This window comes from Takifugu rubripes, chromosome 5 (genome assembly GCF_901000725.2).
Source record: "Takifugu rubripes chromosome 5, fTakRub1.2, whole genome shotgun sequence".
Classification (NCBI taxonomy): domain Eukaryota; kingdom Metazoa; phylum Chordata; class Actinopteri; order Tetraodontiformes; family Tetraodontidae; genus Takifugu; species Takifugu rubripes.
This window is the reverse complement of record NC_042289.1, coordinates 11,667,220-11,683,874: the sequence shown is the minus strand read 5'-3', so window position 1 is coordinate 11,683,874 and position 16,655 is coordinate 11,667,220. Positions and strand designations below refer to the sequence as shown.

The 16,655-nt window shown below is 48.2% G+C and overlaps 4 protein-coding genes across 5 annotated transcripts; 1 reads left to right on the top strand and 3 right to left on the bottom strand.

The window, feature by feature from the left end:
- Nucleotides 1-894: 894 nt before the first annotated feature.
- Nucleotides 895-4,902, bottom strand: p3h4 (prolyl 3-hydroxylase family member 4 (inactive)). Its single transcript, XM_003964888.3, has 7 exons — nt 3,913-4,902; nt 2,971-3,120; nt 2,728-2,899; nt 2,529-2,657; nt 2,305-2,450; nt 2,052-2,135; nt 895-1,288 (listed from the first exon to the last, which is right to left on the bottom strand). Exons 1-7 carry the CDS (start codon nt 4,354-4,356, stop codon nt 1,139-1,141), a joined length of 1,275 nt encoding a protein of 424 aa, XP_003964937.1. The 5' UTR covers nt 4,357-4,902; the 3' UTR covers nt 895-1,138.
- A 660-nt stretch (nt 4,903-5,562) lies between these two features.
- LOC101073590 (FKBP prolyl isomerase 10) lies at nt 5,563-8,967 on the top strand. Its single transcript, XM_003964887.3, has 10 exons — nt 5,563-5,844; nt 6,141-6,286; nt 6,360-6,549; nt 6,652-6,797; nt 6,955-7,144; nt 7,211-7,356; nt 7,427-7,616; nt 7,798-7,940; nt 8,009-8,172; nt 8,241-8,967. Exons 1-10 carry the CDS (start codon nt 5,648-5,650, stop codon nt 8,427-8,429), a joined length of 1,701 nt encoding a protein of 566 aa, XP_003964936.1. The 5' UTR covers nt 5,563-5,647; the 3' UTR covers nt 8,430-8,967.
- Nucleotides 8,712-11,865, bottom strand: LOC101073359 (cytosolic 5'-nucleotidase 3). Its single transcript, XM_003964886.3, has 10 exons — nt 11,741-11,865; nt 11,481-11,638; nt 11,032-11,130; nt 10,877-10,946; nt 10,733-10,779; nt 10,298-10,383; nt 10,135-10,224; nt 9,899-10,061; nt 9,619-9,819; nt 8,712-9,508 (listed from the first exon to the last, which is right to left on the bottom strand). Exons 2-10 carry the CDS (start codon nt 11,481-11,483, stop codon nt 9,398-9,400), a joined length of 870 nt encoding a protein of 289 aa, XP_003964935.1. The 5' UTR covers nt 11,484-11,638; nt 11,741-11,865; the 3' UTR covers nt 8,712-9,397.
- A 299-nt stretch (nt 11,866-12,164) lies between these two features.
- klhl11 (kelch-like family member 11) lies at nt 12,165-16,227 on the bottom strand. Of its 2 annotated transcripts, XM_029836405.1 has the most exons (4): nt 16,133-16,227; nt 15,415-15,959; nt 15,192-15,259; nt 12,165-15,059 (listed from the first exon to the last, which is right to left on the bottom strand). In XM_029836405.1, exons 2-4 carry the CDS (start codon nt 15,948-15,950, stop codon nt 13,675-13,677), a joined length of 1,989 nt encoding a protein of 662 aa, XP_029692265.1. In that variant the 5' UTR covers nt 15,951-15,959; nt 16,133-16,227; the 3' UTR covers nt 12,165-13,674. The 2 variants fall into 2 exon arrangements, with proteins under 2 accessions (XP_029692265.1, XP_003964852.1); XM_003964803.3 differs by having other exon boundaries at nt 12,165-15,259.
- Between the last annotated feature and the right edge of the window lie 428 nt (nt 16,228-16,655).

Below are 16,655 nucleotides of genomic sequence, written 5' to 3'. Positions count from 1 at the left end.
AGGCAGGTTTTTACCTCTAGGTCATCCTTTCTTTCTACAAACTGTGAGTGCTGCTGCCATGGAAACAGGGAAAAAAAACAGCACTGAATCAAAAGTCATGGTTTCTTATTTACCTTTGAAGAATGAGCACTAGCCACCTGTATGCACACTTGTTTATAGATATGTGCACAATGGACTGAATGTTAAAGGCGCTGGAGCACTGAAGGTTGGTCTCCAAGCTCTGAGATGGGTTGGACGTGTTTCCAGACGTCGGTCTGTGGACCTGACCTGCAGCACCTCCTGCGGCCTCCCTGGATCTTCTGTGTTGTGTAGCGGCTACGCTACGCTGGCCTCCCTCCATCATCACAGCCCTCACTGAAGTCTACATGTGTTGAGAGCCCAGAGTCGTGGAGAAGCGCCTCCTCCCAGTGGCTCTGTACTGGTCCCCACTGTCAAGGAAGAGAAAGCTTGTCTGGACCCTCGACGTGTCCGAGGTCAGTTCGGGCTATTTGAGCTTTGCACTATGGAGAATGCACTATTCCCACGATAGGTCAGAGTCGGCATCAAGTACAATCTGTTTGGATTTGATTTAGAAATTTAGGGGGAGATTCATCTTGTTCCATATTTTTAGCACTACCTTTTGAAAAGAAAAGTGAGGCTTGCATTTGAACTGATGTGGAAGAAAATAAATTCTAAAAATAAAGTCGAACATGAGAGAAACGCGTGTCACTTTTTGTGCTGACTGGAGGACGTAAACAGCTTTGGAAGTGTTACTATTTTGATCAGCGAGGCTCCGATTTATAAATCTCTGCTTTTCCTCTCGATTAACTTTGGAGTTGTTGGAGCAAAAATAATTTGTTTCCCACCCTTAAACATTCCTCTGATCAACCTTTATATTAGAGCTTTTCCATTATGAATTCAGGACATATATTTAAATAAGACTTTATTAAGTTCATAAGAAAAGCTACATGTCACCTTCCTTATGACAGCAGAGGCTTCGGCTCCATTAAATAAGAGATGGGACGTCATCGGCGCTGGCGCTCCAGCCAGTGAGGCGGCGCTCACGAAGACAGCGTCAATCTTCAGTCTGCATCGGTTCGGCTGTACGAGTGTCTTTGTGTGTGTGTGCGGGGGCGGGGGGGTGGGGGGGCAGCTTCCTTCAGTCTTCTACCTCACCAGCGTCCCCCTTCGTTTTGGGTTCCTGCCACCAGTCGGCTATGAAGGACTCCTCGTAATCCCCCATCCCCTCGAACTCGGTGTCGGGGTGCTCTGACTGGGAGGAGGCCGTTTCCTCTGGACTCACCACGTCCTGCAACAAACCCGAACCCTCAGTCAGGAGCAGCAGTTCATCCCCCCCCCCCCCCCCCCCCCCCCACACACACACACACACACACACCAACCCCATCCTCTCTACATGGCAAAATTCTACTTTCTCACTCTTTTGGGTCTGCGAGTCACGTTTGCAGCCTGTAACTCACCGCCCCCTGAGGTCTACTGCTACTTTACACCCCCTGTTCCCCCCTCAGGTCTGCTGCTGTGCTCGGATGGGGGGGGGGGGGAGAGGCCCACCCGGCAAATTAGACGTGGCCAACGGCTCCCAGTCACATTCCACATGCTGCTGACGGAAAATACAGCCTCCCTCCTGCTTTCACTTCCGCTGCCTTCAGCCCCCCCCCCCCCGGATCCTTTGCTGCTTCACTCTTCCTCAGACTTTTATTGTTAGAGTGAGGTGATTTGAAGATGTTAATTTGCCGCTACAGTGTGTTTTAGCCATCATAATTGCCACTTGTGGCTGCAGGAGAACTGTTGGCGCCTTTTGATGAATATGTGGCCCTGTCATGTGGTCTCGTTTCAAATGAAAAAAGACAAAATTAATAGTCATTATTGTCTGGAAGCAAAAAGGAAAAAGCAGCCGCTGTCAGTCAAACGCAGACACTGACAAACACACACACACACCCCCACAGTGCTGGAGACAAAAGAGCATTTCTGATGTTCCCCGAAGATCTTTTTCATTCGCTAACAAAGCTAATCGTGCTTCATCGTGTGTTTGCGGATCGGCGTCGGGACCGTACCTCCTCGTCGGTCTGCAGATAGTTCCGCGCAAACTCCAGCATCTCCCTCTGCTTGGTGGTCACGTTGAAATACACGAGGGCCTCCTGAAAAACAGACGGCAACATCGGCTGTTGTGCTGAAGCAGAACAAAGTCGCCAGGAGCTCTTGTCCTCTCCACCGATCCAGAGCCACAACGGTTGGCGCCAGGATCACGTTCAGGTCGGCAAGAACCTGAAAACGCGCCGAAAGGCAGCAAACGTGCGTGCGACTCACGGGCCGTGGCTGAAAGTCGCTCTCCTCCAGCCCCCACTGCTCCCGGTAGAAGCGATAATACTGCACATTCTGCCGCATCACCTGGTCTTTAGGGTCAAACAGCATGTAACTGGCCGCACATGGGGCAGCGTTCTTCACGTCGTTCACTGGAAGAGGTGACAGAACCGAGTCAGCGCGGTCCAAAAGCCTCCGCCCAGAGGGGCGTCTTCTGCCGGCGCTCTTACATTTATAATAGGAAAACTGAAGGTAGTGATACATGGTGGCTACAAACTTCTCCACAAAGAAGCCGCCGACGCTCGGCGTCAGGTTCTCCTCACATCTGACCTTACAGTCCAGAACGTCCGTGTAGAGATCTGAGGGAGGAGAAGCAGATGAGGCGAGCACGTCGGTAACGGCGCCAGTCTGGAACTGGCCTGGTCTTACCTGCCAGCGTGGGGTAAAAGTCTTTGAACTCTAAGATCTCGTAGGACCCCTCACATCCCGCCACGCAGCTCTTGTATATCTCAAAATACTGCGTGAGCGCCTCCTCCATGTTCCGGGCGCTGCTGCTGAAGTCTCCGCTGTTGTAAAGCGTCACGCTCTTCAGGAAAACGCTCTGGAAAACAAATGTGACAAGGTGAGTCCGATGTAGGCGCCAGGACGCGGCGGTGGGGCGGGAATACGCACTTCGTAAGGCTGCTCCTCGTGGTCGATGAGGTATTCCTCCACGTCCAGCAGAGTTTTGTAGTAGTTCATGTTCTTGGTCAGTTTGTAATCATCTGGGTTCTTCTTCAGGAAGGTGTGAGCCGCTGCCACCGCTTTCTCCAGGTTGTTGAGCTGTAAACGGCAGACGGTCCGTTAGCCGCATCATTTTCCCACATTTGGAAAATCTGTTTGGATCCAAGTCTGAGGTCAGAAGGTCAGTTTGTTCTGATAGAGAATCCATTAAAAGTCAAGTTATTGTCCTTTTCGAGTCCTCATCAATCAAGAATTTTCCACTGGCCACAGCAGGAAGCCGAGAAGACGGTTCCAGTCAGTTTTAGTTTGATTTTTAAATCAACTTTCGTTTGCTAGAATAGAACATTTTTCATCGGAGAAACTATTGAATCTGAATCAAATTGAATGGGACTTTAAAATGCTCTCTGAACAGCAGTCTCGTTGCCTCAGCAAGGTTTTAGAATAATTTCTCTCCTCTTGCTGGGGGGATTAATTACAGGTATTTTACACCACTGAGGGAACGTTCTAGAAGTTCCCACTGAAAGCGTTTTTTTTTGTGAGTTAAACCTTCTTAAAGACCGCAGAATCAGCCGCGCTTTATTGGAGGATGTTAACTTATTTGTCTGGTAAGCAAAGGCCGACCTCAGACAGAAGAATAGGGGGTTTGTTTCGGGGGGGACACGCAGAGACGTGGCACATGCTCAAACTGCTGCTCAGCAGGCAGGAAAACCATGACTCCCAGTTTAAACGGAACCAGTTTGCAGGTATTTTAATGGAGTCTTCGCCACCGTTGCGCACAGACACTTTCAACAACGTTAAATCTTGTGGTAACTGATGAGTTTGTAGGACCAGGTGGCCAAAAGCCGTTCTTCACAACAGCTCCATGACATTCCTCCCACACCCCCCTCTCACCTGGAAGTGAGCATACTGGATGAACTGGTACGGGATCCTTTTCTCAAAGATTTCCAGTAAACTCCTCTTTGGGTATGCGATGTTGAACACTGGAAATTCTGCTTTGCACTTCTTCAGGCAGGCGGCTCTCAGGAGGATGTGGCGCATGACGCGGAGGCTGCTGTCGGCGGGCGCGCTCTCCATGTTGTCCCGGCTGACGGAGCTGCAGTTGCGGCTGCAGAAAGTCTCACTATCCCGCAGCAGCCGGTGGAGCCGCAGGCTGAGCTCCAGGTACTTGATGCTCTCTGCCCAGTTCTTTATCCCGTACTGCTCCAGCGCGTAGCTGTACGCCGACTCCAGGGGCATGATGTCCTTCTGGGGGAAACTTTTTAAGCTGTACGTCTCATACTGGGCGTCCACCAGGGCCGACAGGAGCAGGGCCAAAGACAAACTGGTCAGAAGCATCGTTCACCTCCACCGGCTCCAGCAGGAGGACACTGTCCTAGTGGCTCCACAAACTTCCCCCGTTTTCACCGGAGAATTCGACTCATGTCTGCCTGCACGTAGACTGTGAAACCCGCGTAAAGACAGATACCGAAAACAGGAACTTCCGTTCAAGCCCTTACAATTAAAGCTGAATGGCCCATTTTTCTAAGGTTAAACACTATTTGTGTGTTTGTTAGACAATGGAAAGCATTTAGAATTGCTTACTGCATAAAACTGATATTCTGCTTATTTTTTATATATAACTGCAATAATGCATATACCAAATACAAAGAAAAACAAACGCTTTACTTTGAAAAATAAATATATTTCCGGTATACAGTCTGACGATCTAGTCTGACTTGACGATCATAACAGTCGGTAATTGTATTTTCCGTTTAATGCCAATGAACAAAAACAATATGAAACTACTGTTTTAATCTGTTATAATGTACGATTATGCCAGGTCCTAACGTGTCATCATAAATAATAATGATAATAAACAATGTGAAGACTTCTCAAAGTTTCCAACTTGCTGTATTTTTTCCCATCTCACGATGCATGGTCGATTACAACTTAGTGATTCATAGGTGCTGATTTTCTTAGTTATATGAGCTGTGGTGTGCTATTTGGGATGTTTTTATGAGCCGTGGGCCTTGAAGAAGTCCATCGGAGTCCATCTACGCGACCGACTCTTTGGGCCGGGCCTGTGAGCCAGGATTTACACGTTTGCAGAATTCCACCGGAGAGGGTGGAGACCCGGGGCCCGCTGCTCCTCCTGCTGCTGCTGGGACACTTCAGAAGCCAACACACACGTTAAGCAAAATAAAACACGGGGGGAATATGGCCAGTTCAATTCAAATGCCATTAAAAGGAAAATTAGAAGATAAATTGCGCACCTAACTGTAATTAGTGCCAGAGTGGGTTTGTCGAATAATGCATAATGCCACAATTCTTTTTTATGTCACGATTTCAGCAAATACACTGCTGGTCTATGCCTAAATAATCACAATTTTAACTACGATTGACATTTTATTCTGAAAATGATTATATGCCCAATATAATAAGAGGTGCAAACTAATGTAGGTGGATTTGGGCAGGTATTTGTCGTGGGCTCCGACGGTTTGAAATACTTTTATTTTTTAATCCTAACCGGAAGCAGCTGATCTAATTTCCGCCGCCTTTGCGCGGTGCTGTTGGTCCGGATTTTTGCCTTGTTTCTCTCCAGTCAAGCCGCATCATCCCGCTGACAGACGGGCAACAACTTTTCCAAATGGAACGGGCCAAACTTTCGCTTTTATTCGCCCTCCATGCGGTCACCGTGGTCTGTAGCGTCGGACTGCTGGTGGACGTCGTTGTGGATCGGTACGATATACCGAAATATTGTCCCCGAGAAGTTGAAACAGAGGATTTTATCCGATATCATTTCAACGGAAGCTTTTATACGGACGGAAAGAAGTTTGACTCCAGGTGAAGTTACAGCAAAACCCACTGTTTTCCTCCATCGAGCTGTTAAACCTTTTGCGTGTCGGTCTAGAGAAAGTTGGTCTAAACCCCCTGAACATTGCTAAAATATGTTAGCATGCTATGATTTAAACCACATTTGACGTGTCCATAAGTAAACACATATGTACATGCGTGTATTTTCTTTATTATAAAGGATGGGGGGAGGGGGGGTGAACTCTGGAATCTGTGCAGCTGAAATAATAACTGCGTGCTTTTTGCTGCTTTTGTTTGTTTGTTTGTTTGTTTGTCCTTCTCTGCAGCCATGACCGAGGCAAAGCCTTCATCAGCCAGGTGGGTCTGGGTCGACTCATCACCGGGATGGACCGAGGTCTTCAGGGCATGTGTGTCGGTGAACGCAGGCGGATCACCATCCCGCCACACCTGGCCTACGGGAGCATCGGGACAGGTGGTCCGAGCCTCCCCCGCCTCCAGCGTCCACGCCGATGTGTGTATGTTGATGACGTGCGTTCTTCTGACAGGCGGTGTGATTCCTCCCGACGCCGTGTTGGTGTACGACGTGCTCCTGCTGGACGTGTGGAACGCCGAGGACAAGGTCGATATCCGTACAATCAGCAAGCCTTCCAGCTGCAACCGCACCACAGCGTCGTCGGACTTCATCCGATACCACTACAATGGCACCTTGCTCTCCGGGGAGGCCTTCGACTCCAGGTGAGCAGACTCTTGTGTGGGACGCCAACATGTCGTGTGATGTCAGCGGTTCTTCCTGCCGTTTGTGGGCTCCCCAAACACTTTGCGTCGTTCCTCCCTTAGTCATTCGAGGAATGCGACCTACGACACCTACTTGGGTCAGGGTGACATCATCAAAGGCATGGACGAGGGTCTCCTGGGCATGTGTGTGGGGGAGAGGAGGATCGTCATCGTCCCACCCTTCCTGGCGTACGGAGAGACTGGTTCCGGTACACATTCTGGGTCAAATTCCCAGTTTATGCCGCATGTCTCTGCAAGACGGAGCAGCCGGTTTCCTCTGTAGCTCCGCGTGTGTAACGGTGCCTGGAAGGCAGCAGGAGAACCAAAAACATTCCTTGACATGTGACGCTGCCTTTTCCCCCGCAGGGACTCTGGTGCCTCCCCAGGCCACGCTGGTGTTCGACGTGCTGCTGGTCGACGTCTTCAATCCCAAAGACGACCTGATCGTGGAGGTGAAGGAAGTACCCGATGGGTGCACGCGCAGGTCGGCGGTCGGGGATTACATCCGCTACCACTACAACGGGAGCTTCCAGGACGGCACGGCCTTTGATTCCAGGTACCTCGGGATGGACCGTCCCTCCTCAGAATGTAGGTCGAATAAACCAACTCCCGTTTTTATCAGTTATCAGCGGAACAGCACCTATAACACCTACATCGGCCTGGGATACGTGATCCAAGGGATGGATAAGGCCCTGCAGGGTCTGTGCGTGGGGGAGAAGAGGCGGATCACCATCCCGCCTCACTTGGCGTACGGTGAAACGGGAGTCGGTGAGTCCCGCACGTGCGTTTAGGCTCGTTTGAGAGCGCCTTCCTGATGTTTTCCGCGTTCCCGCCACAGGGGAGCTCATTCCCAGCTCCGCCGTTCTGGTCTTTGACATCCACGTCATCGACTTCCACAACCCCAAAGATCCGGTGCAGATCAAAGTGATCCACAAACCCGAGGACTGCAGCCTGACCAGCGAAGCCGATGATTTGATCCAGTATCGTTATAATTGCTCCTTAATGGATGGAACCCTGCTCTACTCCTCGTGAGCGCCCTCTGCTGGTCACTCTGCCGCACTGCATCCTCAGCTGCATGTCATCCTTGCTGCCTCCTCTTCCGGCAGATCTCCGTGGAGCTGCGTGCTGTCTGCGCTCCAAAAGCGCGCATGCCTGCGTGTCGATGAGCCCACACGTGCACGGCATTTTGATTTCGTTCTCCATTTTCAGAGACCACTTTGACTCGCCTTCCTTTACAACTCTTGGAGCGGACAAAGTGATCCCAGGTCTGGAGAAGGGCTTGAGCGGGATGTGCGTGGGTGAGAGGAGAGAGGTGGTCGTCCCGCCGCACTGGGGACACGGTGAAAACGGAGGTGAGTCGTCTGAAATGCACAGGTGGCGCTTCAGCTCCTCTCAATGCTCCGTTCCCGTGCGTCTGCAGCTGGAGGAGTTCCCAGGAGTGCAGTGCTTTTCTTCCAGCTGGAGTTAGTGGAGCTGCAGAAGGGCGTTCCGGAGGGGTTCATGTTTGTGTGGCTGGGAGACGGGCCGGACGCCCTTTTCCCTGCCATGGACCTCAACGGCGATAAAGAGGTTCCGCTAGAAGAGGTACGGCTGAAAACGGTAGAACAAGCCACACGCAAGCAGCGAGGATGATGGTTTGTCCCTTTTCTTAGTTCTCAGCCTTCATCCGGCTCCAAGTGGAAGAGGGGAAAGGTCGTCTCCGTCCAGGGGTCGACCCCGACCGCATCATCAGGGACATGTTCAACAACCAGGACCAAAATAAGGACGGCAAGGTCACCGAGGACGAACTGAGCCCCAGAGAGGACGACAAGGCCGAGAAAACCGGGCGAGACGAGCTGTGAACTGTCGCTCGGGTAAGGCCGTCGCCATGGCGACCGCCGTGCACTTACTGTGAAGAGCATTTCTGGGACACACGCGCTGTCGGTGATGGAGCGAGTTCGCTTTGCTGGGCCGAGGTTACGTCAACTGTTCCGGTTAACCTGAGAAGATCCACGCGTGCACATCTGGACCGGGTCTGAAACAGCTGTTTGGGCTCCCTCTCCCACAATATTACATTTATACAAATCAGTAATCGACACAGTGTCTCTTTAAGTGATGGAAATGTTTGTAAAGAATAGAGATTGTACAATTCAAACATTAACTTTAATACTAAATGAAGAGCGACTTCATTTGTTGTGTACAGATCAGAATGTATAAATGTTTGAAAAGGAATGAAAACATTTTCCCGTGAAACGTGCTTAGAAATGGATGATTCGACATGTTATTTCACGATGGAAAAGGTAAAAAGGGCAAACTTTTAGATGGTAGAAATGTGAGTGTATCAAAAGTGTTCTCACTGAGAAAAAAATAGCTGCAGTAAAATTATACAACATCTAAAAGTACAAGGCTGTGTTTCTTTTCCTTATTGGGCCCTCGGACATACAAAGTTATACTTTTTTGAGGTTTTTATGGTTCATTACTTTTATGAACTAGTGTCACAGAAAATGTGCGTAAAAATACAAGTTGTACGTTAAACTTGTAGATATACAGTAAAGCAAAAGATCCACCGCTGCTGAAGAGGATTTAAAAAGCCCCAATAAGCCCCAGGTATTCTCTAAATGAGCTGATATATCCCAATTCCTGCTTTATGTTCCCATTCTCAATACAAAAACAACCTAAACATCTGACCTCCATCTGTACAGCAGCAGCCTCAGAGGAGGATCTGAACATTCTTATTCTGGCTTATAAAAGGCAAAGCGTTCGGAGTGGTTCTTCCTCAGGGGACGCACCAGAGAGTCCAGGTCACTGGTCCGGCGGTGCAGCCTGACCTCTACTCGGTTCCAGTCAGGTACAGCAGAATGGCGTTGGGCACCTCCATCGTCTCGTCTTTGACCAAGACGATGTCGTAGGAGTCCAGGTAAGCTTGCTTCCTCTCTTCCACCTTGGAAAAAAAGAGGAACTGCGGCAGCACTTTCCGGAAGCAAAGGTAGGTTATGCCCCTCCGTCTGCTGAAGGTCACAGACAGATGCAACACATCTGGAATTAGAATACCTTATCGTTGAGAAACCCGATCTTGAGGATGTTTTGCATGTCCTGCACACCGTCCGCCATGTTCAGATCTCCCAGAGAGTCCCCGAGCAGCAGCACGTTGGGCCGCGCCCGAAGCTCCTGGAAGTGGCCGGTGTTGAGCATCGCGCCTTCTCGTTTATTGTAAACGTGGATCAGCTCCCCTTTGAAAGCTCTCAAGACTCCCTGTAGCAGCACATCTGGATGGTTAGCACGTCAGCGTTCCAGTCTCCACATCACATCAGCCTACGACGTGGACACTCACCGCTTCATCAAAGTCCATGTAGTTGGAGAAGACTTTGACGTTGGGGTGGAAGACCCCCGCCTGGCGAATAACCTCTTCCAGAATGTCTCCTACGCCAGCAGAAAAGATGAGCAGTGGGACGTTGTGCTTGTGCAGGTGGTCAAAGAAGAGCTGGAAGCCATCTCTATTAAAACACAGACATTCGCAAATGGTTCCAGAATTCAACAGTATAACTGTTCTTGGGAAAGTCTTCCCACCTGAGCTTAGCATCAGACTCATTCACCATCACGGCCAGGTGGTCTTTCTTTATCGCCTGCTGGATCAGCAGGTCGTGGGCTTTGGTCCACCTGTGCAACGGGACGAGCATCATTCGTTAAACAACTCAACTCCACAATAACCCTGACGGCATTTCACACTCACCACTCCACCATCAGAGGCAGCTTTTCCTCCACTGACAGTGAACTGTCAATCTCTATGGGGTAATATGTGTCCAGCAACTCTTTCAACTGTGGGGAAATACAACAATTAGGAAAAAATAAATAAAATTCAAATAAAGACAACTGCAACATTTTACCCCATAATGGCACTTTGGAATCAAAACCACAAATGTGTTAAAAACTCCGATGTTAGAACGTAACAATCTAAACAGGTCTGAGGATTACTGAAGCAACGCAGGTGCCACATGACTGGAACCAAACAGGAGGTAATAATAATAATAATAATAATAATAATAATAATAATAATAATAACATGTCGTGACGCCCCCCCCCAGAAAACAAGGTTAATCTCTGAGATATGCGATGATAACATTGTTCATGCCTAAATAAAGAGGAGCTATGGTGCAGCCTCGCTTACCTTTGCTCTGCCCTCACTGGAGATGAGTTTGCTGTTGTCCATAATATCTACAAATAAGATTCAAATGACAAGCAAAAGGCCCCAAAAAAACAACTTTTAGATCTGTGACTCCGCAAGTTGGATTTAACTCAATAGAAAACTTACTGTGACAGGTGGGACACCTTTTTCCATTGTAGGCAAATCGTGTTAATGTCATGTCAAAATCAGAAATCACCTGCAGAAAAAAACCGCATCGATTTTATGGAAGCTTTTAAAAATATATATATATTGTATATATTAAACTCTTTCTCTTGTACAACCTGTAGGGTGTTGAAACCAGCCTTCACCATACTCTGCATGATCTTCTGCACCTTCTGAGGGTCTCTCATAAACACTGAGGGTTTGGAGAATTCTGGAATCTTGACAGTGAAAACATGCGCTGGTGTGAAAGACATTTTAAAACCTGAAGACGTTTAAAGTAACATGGCTAACTGGGCTGAATATCACATGGAAGCTAACTTCTTAAAAATGCTGAAGCATTTGTCATTTACCGTCAAACCAGACAAATAACAGCTTTATTGCAAATACGCAACGACGTCCACCTTAACAAGAGAGCGTCACTCTGAGGAATATCTTAAATAATGTAACGATAGGATACCGTGCTTTTTTTCTGCTAACACTCACGGCTACAAAGGCAGCTAGCTTAAGTGCATTTTCGTACACATGAAAGTATTTTCAATTTTTTTTAAATTTCGCTGAATGAAATTACCATTTTCTTGGTGCCGGTTGAGTTCCTCTTTATCAATTAGTCAAATAACGTCTCATTAGCAAGTCTTCAGCTAGGTTGTCAGTAACCGATGGTCTCTTTCGATCCTATGTACGCGGAGCTGGTTGCGCGTTACGAAGTTCAAATGATGCCTTCCTGTCCTGCCGCAAACGTCGAAAATTTTAAAGACTCACATTAGGAGGTTAAAAAATGGAGAGTTTATCATTTATAATGCGTGTAATGTGATTCCTGGTAAAACACACCAAATATCTAGCTTGATGATTTATTTTAGCCGATGTTGTTGATTCATGTAGCGCATCTTCTGGTTTATAGTCATACAGTCATTCTGAGACATCACTTGTACGAGCCTGCCAGAAACACCAAAGGCAGCAGTGCAACTTCCGTAACATGAGGGAAAAAAATGGGACGACGTTGAAACTTTCCCCGAAAACAAAGGAGCCAATTTAAGGTTCCACCACACCGCTATTAGTTCCGGCCCATTGAAATGAGAAAAAAATGAAATAAAAACGCTTTACAAGCTACTTGAACCCAGAAGTAATCAGTTATTTAGTTGCAATTAGTTGCGATGAAGAGGTGAACTACGTTTTTGCGTCACTTGCTAGAAGGTTAGACTAAGTGTAAAGTGTAAATAAAACTGCAGAGCTCAAGGAAATAAGCAGGCACTTGTTTGACGAAACAGCTTTTAATTACAGGTGATGACATTAGCATTTCTTACATTCAGTATAAGTGCTAAGCGTCCGACTATCACATGCAAAGCAAATCATGGAGCTTATTCCACAATAGATTACCAGTGCCATCTATATTGGTTAGAAAGTAGAAATGAATATCATTTCTACACCCTGTGACCAGTATGAATTGATAGCTCTGTATGGGCAGTGGTAATTTCAGAATGTCAGTCACAACACATTCAGAGGATCATGTCATTTGCTTTATTTTTAATGTTGCTTTTCATATAATTTCTGGGAGTTGGAATGAAAGGAAATCACAAAGAAATGTAGCAGATCAAGCGTATTGCATGTCCACACAGAAGTCACATTTAATAATAACAGTTTTTAAGTTTGTTTTTTAACACATTTAATCACAGAAGCAACCCTGCAACATTTTTTTTATAGATGACAAATGTCTGAATAGGTAAAAGAAACCATTTTACAAATACAATCACCTCGTCCAACATGAAACAAATAACAGATGGAAATGCAGTGGCGAATTAAATCCATGTTACTATAAGACTTTGAGATGTCAAAAGGTGCAACTGTTGAGAAAGCTTTGCCCCGCGACCATCAATCATACACATGGTGGCATTCACACATTTACATACCAATTATCTATGGATCCTTGAATACATATGCATACACATCAACATACCACCAAAAGGCAAATGAAAGCAAAGATTGAGAAGTCATCTTTTAAGATATCAAAGAAATGTTGCCACTGCACCCTTTTTTTTTAACACGACATCTTACTTATATATTCAGATTCAGATATAAGCAAAAGTCTTCTAGTGTTCAAGTATTTTATGACAGAAAGACACTGCACAACTGTCGAAGAGAATCTGTCATCTCAAGCAAACTCAAAGATTTTAGGATTAAGCTTTCCGGAATTATTTATTAATTGCTTGTTGAAGTTATAATGACAATTCTGATAGTAATTATGACTTGGTTTGATTGTGAGTTTACCATAAACTTGTCTTAATTTCACAGAGAGATTGTCACAGTGTTACAATGGAATGAACCTTCAATAAGTGGATTTGGGATACAGTTAAGGTCACACAGCCGCCCCAGTAATAAAAAGGAATGTAGAGGATCCATATAAATATTTACAAATACATCTTTATACCATTTATATTTAAACAGCATCAACATAACTGGACAAAAGGCTATCATGTTGTTGGCTGCAATATAACACTCTTATTCACATGTTTACATTTGCCATGTTCTCCTCAGTGACCTCCAGATGCTTAGTTACTCCCCGGAACTGATACTATCACAACACAGCATGAAAGTCAATAGCACAGGATTCATTTGAACGAAATCCGATGTGAGTGCAACACAAAACATGCCCCAGCATGTCACATATGAGAGGGGATCACGAATGGTGGCGGCAATGGAATGATGACCAACCCCTGTATTCTCACCCAGAGCTGTACGCTTGTTTGAAGGCACCGCCGATGGTTTGCTCAACACTCGATCTGAGACTGGAGCTGCCGCCGCAAAGTCAGCGTGCGCCTGTGAAGCTGCTGCATCTGCTGCATGCGGTCTCGCTGGCGGGCCAGGTTCTGAGGCATGGGATAGCGCTGGCAGCCGTATAAAAAGCGATAGGGAATGCGAATGTGGCAAGCAGTGGCTCTGCAGCGAGGCTGCGGCATGGGGGGCAACAACATCCAACGCTTCTTCTCAGCGCAGTAGCGGTAGGCCTCCTTACGGTACTGCTTGTCCACATCGTCGCTATTCTTCCAACCGCCAATGATGAAGACGTCCTCGTTGAAGTGGCAAATAGCAGCGCCCTCGATACTGGTCACCTCTGGCGGCAGGCTCTCCAAGATCTCATCAGAGATACGCACACTGATCTTCTGCTTAGCAACCTCATCCTTTATTGTGTAAATCTTGGGGCAGCAGGAGGCCGTGTGATAGAAGTTGGTGGAGGCCACGGCCATCTGGAAAATGCAGTAGTTGTCGATGAGGGGCAGGGAGTCGACGTCTTGCCACTGGCGGCTATCCGTGTCATAGCGAGTGGTCACCGTCTTCAGTCCATCCTCGTTGTCCGTGTCGACGGGCGTGCGGGCTGTGACGTATACGAAGCGCTCCTCTACAGTCACCGCCTTCACATCACGCAGGATTTTGGGCGCAGATTCCAGATTGTGCCACTTGTCCTGCTCAGGCTCGTACACGCTCACGTCCTTGAAACCTGGGCTGAAGTTCCCATGGCCACCGATGCTATACAGTACATCCTTTATGCAGGTGAGACCAAATGAGTGCTTACGTGTGGTCAAATTGCTCACCTGCTCCCAGGTGTTGCGATTTGGGTTATAGCGTTCCACTGTCTTAGCAAAGCCCGGTTCCATAGACCCCGCCACGTAGACGTGGGACTCTGTGGGAGCGATGGCATGGCCATCTAGGTGGTTGTGGATGTGTGGCAGGTTGACCCAACGATCCTCGTAAATAAAGTAGCCCACACATTCACTCAGGTAGTCCCCTCCCTCGGACACCCCACCAACCACCATGATTACGTCCATGTTCTGGCCAAAGCGAGGCTGGAAAGAGGCCGTGTGAGATGACCAGAACTCCATATCTGCAGACTTAAGGTTCTCAAAGCGGATCGCGTGGCCCTCCACTGCCTCCGACACCAGCCGAAGACAAGCTTCATTTCCAGCCACCAGCTGTTCGTTTTTCACCACCCTGGCCAGGTAGGTAGGCTTGATTTGGGGAAGCCTCAGCAGACGGAACAGCTCCTCGAAATAGCGAGTACGCTCCTCTGAGTTCTTCTGCACCCACTTCACCACAGCCTCGAAGAGCACCTCCTCAGAATCCACAGTTATTTCCGCATCAGACAACCAGTTGTGGACTAGATGGAAAGGGAGAGTGTAGAACTCGTCATCCTGTATAACCTTGTGGAAGTTGCGACGGATCATGTCTGCAGCCCGTAGAGCTAACTGATCCAAGGTATACATGTGGGCTAGGCTGTGTACCGCCATACAATTAGTCAGACTCAGCTTCTTCTTCAGGAACTCGCCACAGAAATCCTTTAACTGCACCAGCAGGAACCTAAGGTAACAGGAATCAAAATTAGACAGTAAAATACCATTTAGAAGAGTTAGTGCACAACCCAGATGAACACTTTATGGGCCCTTGCTTTGCCTATCAATAAGAGGGTCTCTCTCGTGCACATGCATGGAGGTGAGAGGAGGAAGACATCCTACCTGTCAGCCAGCTCCAGCACTTCATGAACATTGCAGGTGCTAACGCGTATTTCTCCTGTATACATGTACTGGATGACACCCTCCACCGTATCCGGATCAGGCCCTAGTTCTGAGCTCCATTCCTTCATCTCTACCCGTCCGGACAACGATTCGGAGAACTGTCCTCCCAGCAGGGGGGTGAAATAATCAGTGGCCGCCGCCAGGACCGATCTGTGCGCGAAGACCTCGCAGCTTTGCACGCTCCCGTTAGCAACCCCGCTGAAAACTAGCGTCACGTCGCAGAACAAGCCCTCCTTCCTCTGTTCATTCTGCCGCCGAGAAAGCTCCGAGCAGTGGGAGGAAGAGGTGAAGTCCTCGGCTTCTTCAGCGTCCCCATCTCCCGTAAGTGCGCTGGGGGTCGGGGGGGCGCTGCTCCTGCCTGTGTCCTCCGGGTTCGGGGCCGCCGCTGCCATCCTGCTGCGGGCGTCGGATGTGACCAGAGGAGGGAAATGAAGGAAACTAGAGAAGGAAAGGAGGCGACATACGCAGCCACACATACATGGAGCCTAGAGGGAACGACAGGAAGTGCGTTTCATGTCAGACGCTTGCGCGACTTCAAGCGGTGCAAGTATGCATTTTATTTATTTTTTTAAGCCACGGTAAATTACACAGATAGCCGAACACAGATGCATAAAACGCACCGAGTCGATTTTCGTGGGCTGTCCAGTGCTTAACGTACCTCGATTGTGTCAGAGTGATTGAAGCGCAGGGAAAATAAATGCAGGAACTATCTTCAGTTTAGTAAACAGCAACAGCGCCGCTGACATGCGCAGTGGGGGAAAGGCGTGACTGCTGCTGACGTCAATGGACGCGCGTGCGGCGAAGCGACACCGGGGCGGTAACATGAAAGCCTGGACTGGAGCGCGCACACAATGGAACACGAACCCGCAGCGATGAGTTCCCCCGGAGACAATGACGTGGAGGGTTCTCCGGCGATAAGGCCGAGAGACTGACGCACCACCGAGAGGCACTCGGCGCTCGACGTCAACGTGTCAAGAAGTGAGAGTCGGGTACATTAATGATACTTTGAAAATTGCACGAAAGAGTCAGGTACATAAAGCTGGTAATGAAACCATGCAGACGGAGTCAGATGCATTACATTAAAGCCACTTTGAAACCTTCATGGAAACGTCTTCAGAGACTTAACTGATAGTCATTCAATTCTTACAGCAAGCGGGTGCTTTCTGCTGGATGCATAGCTG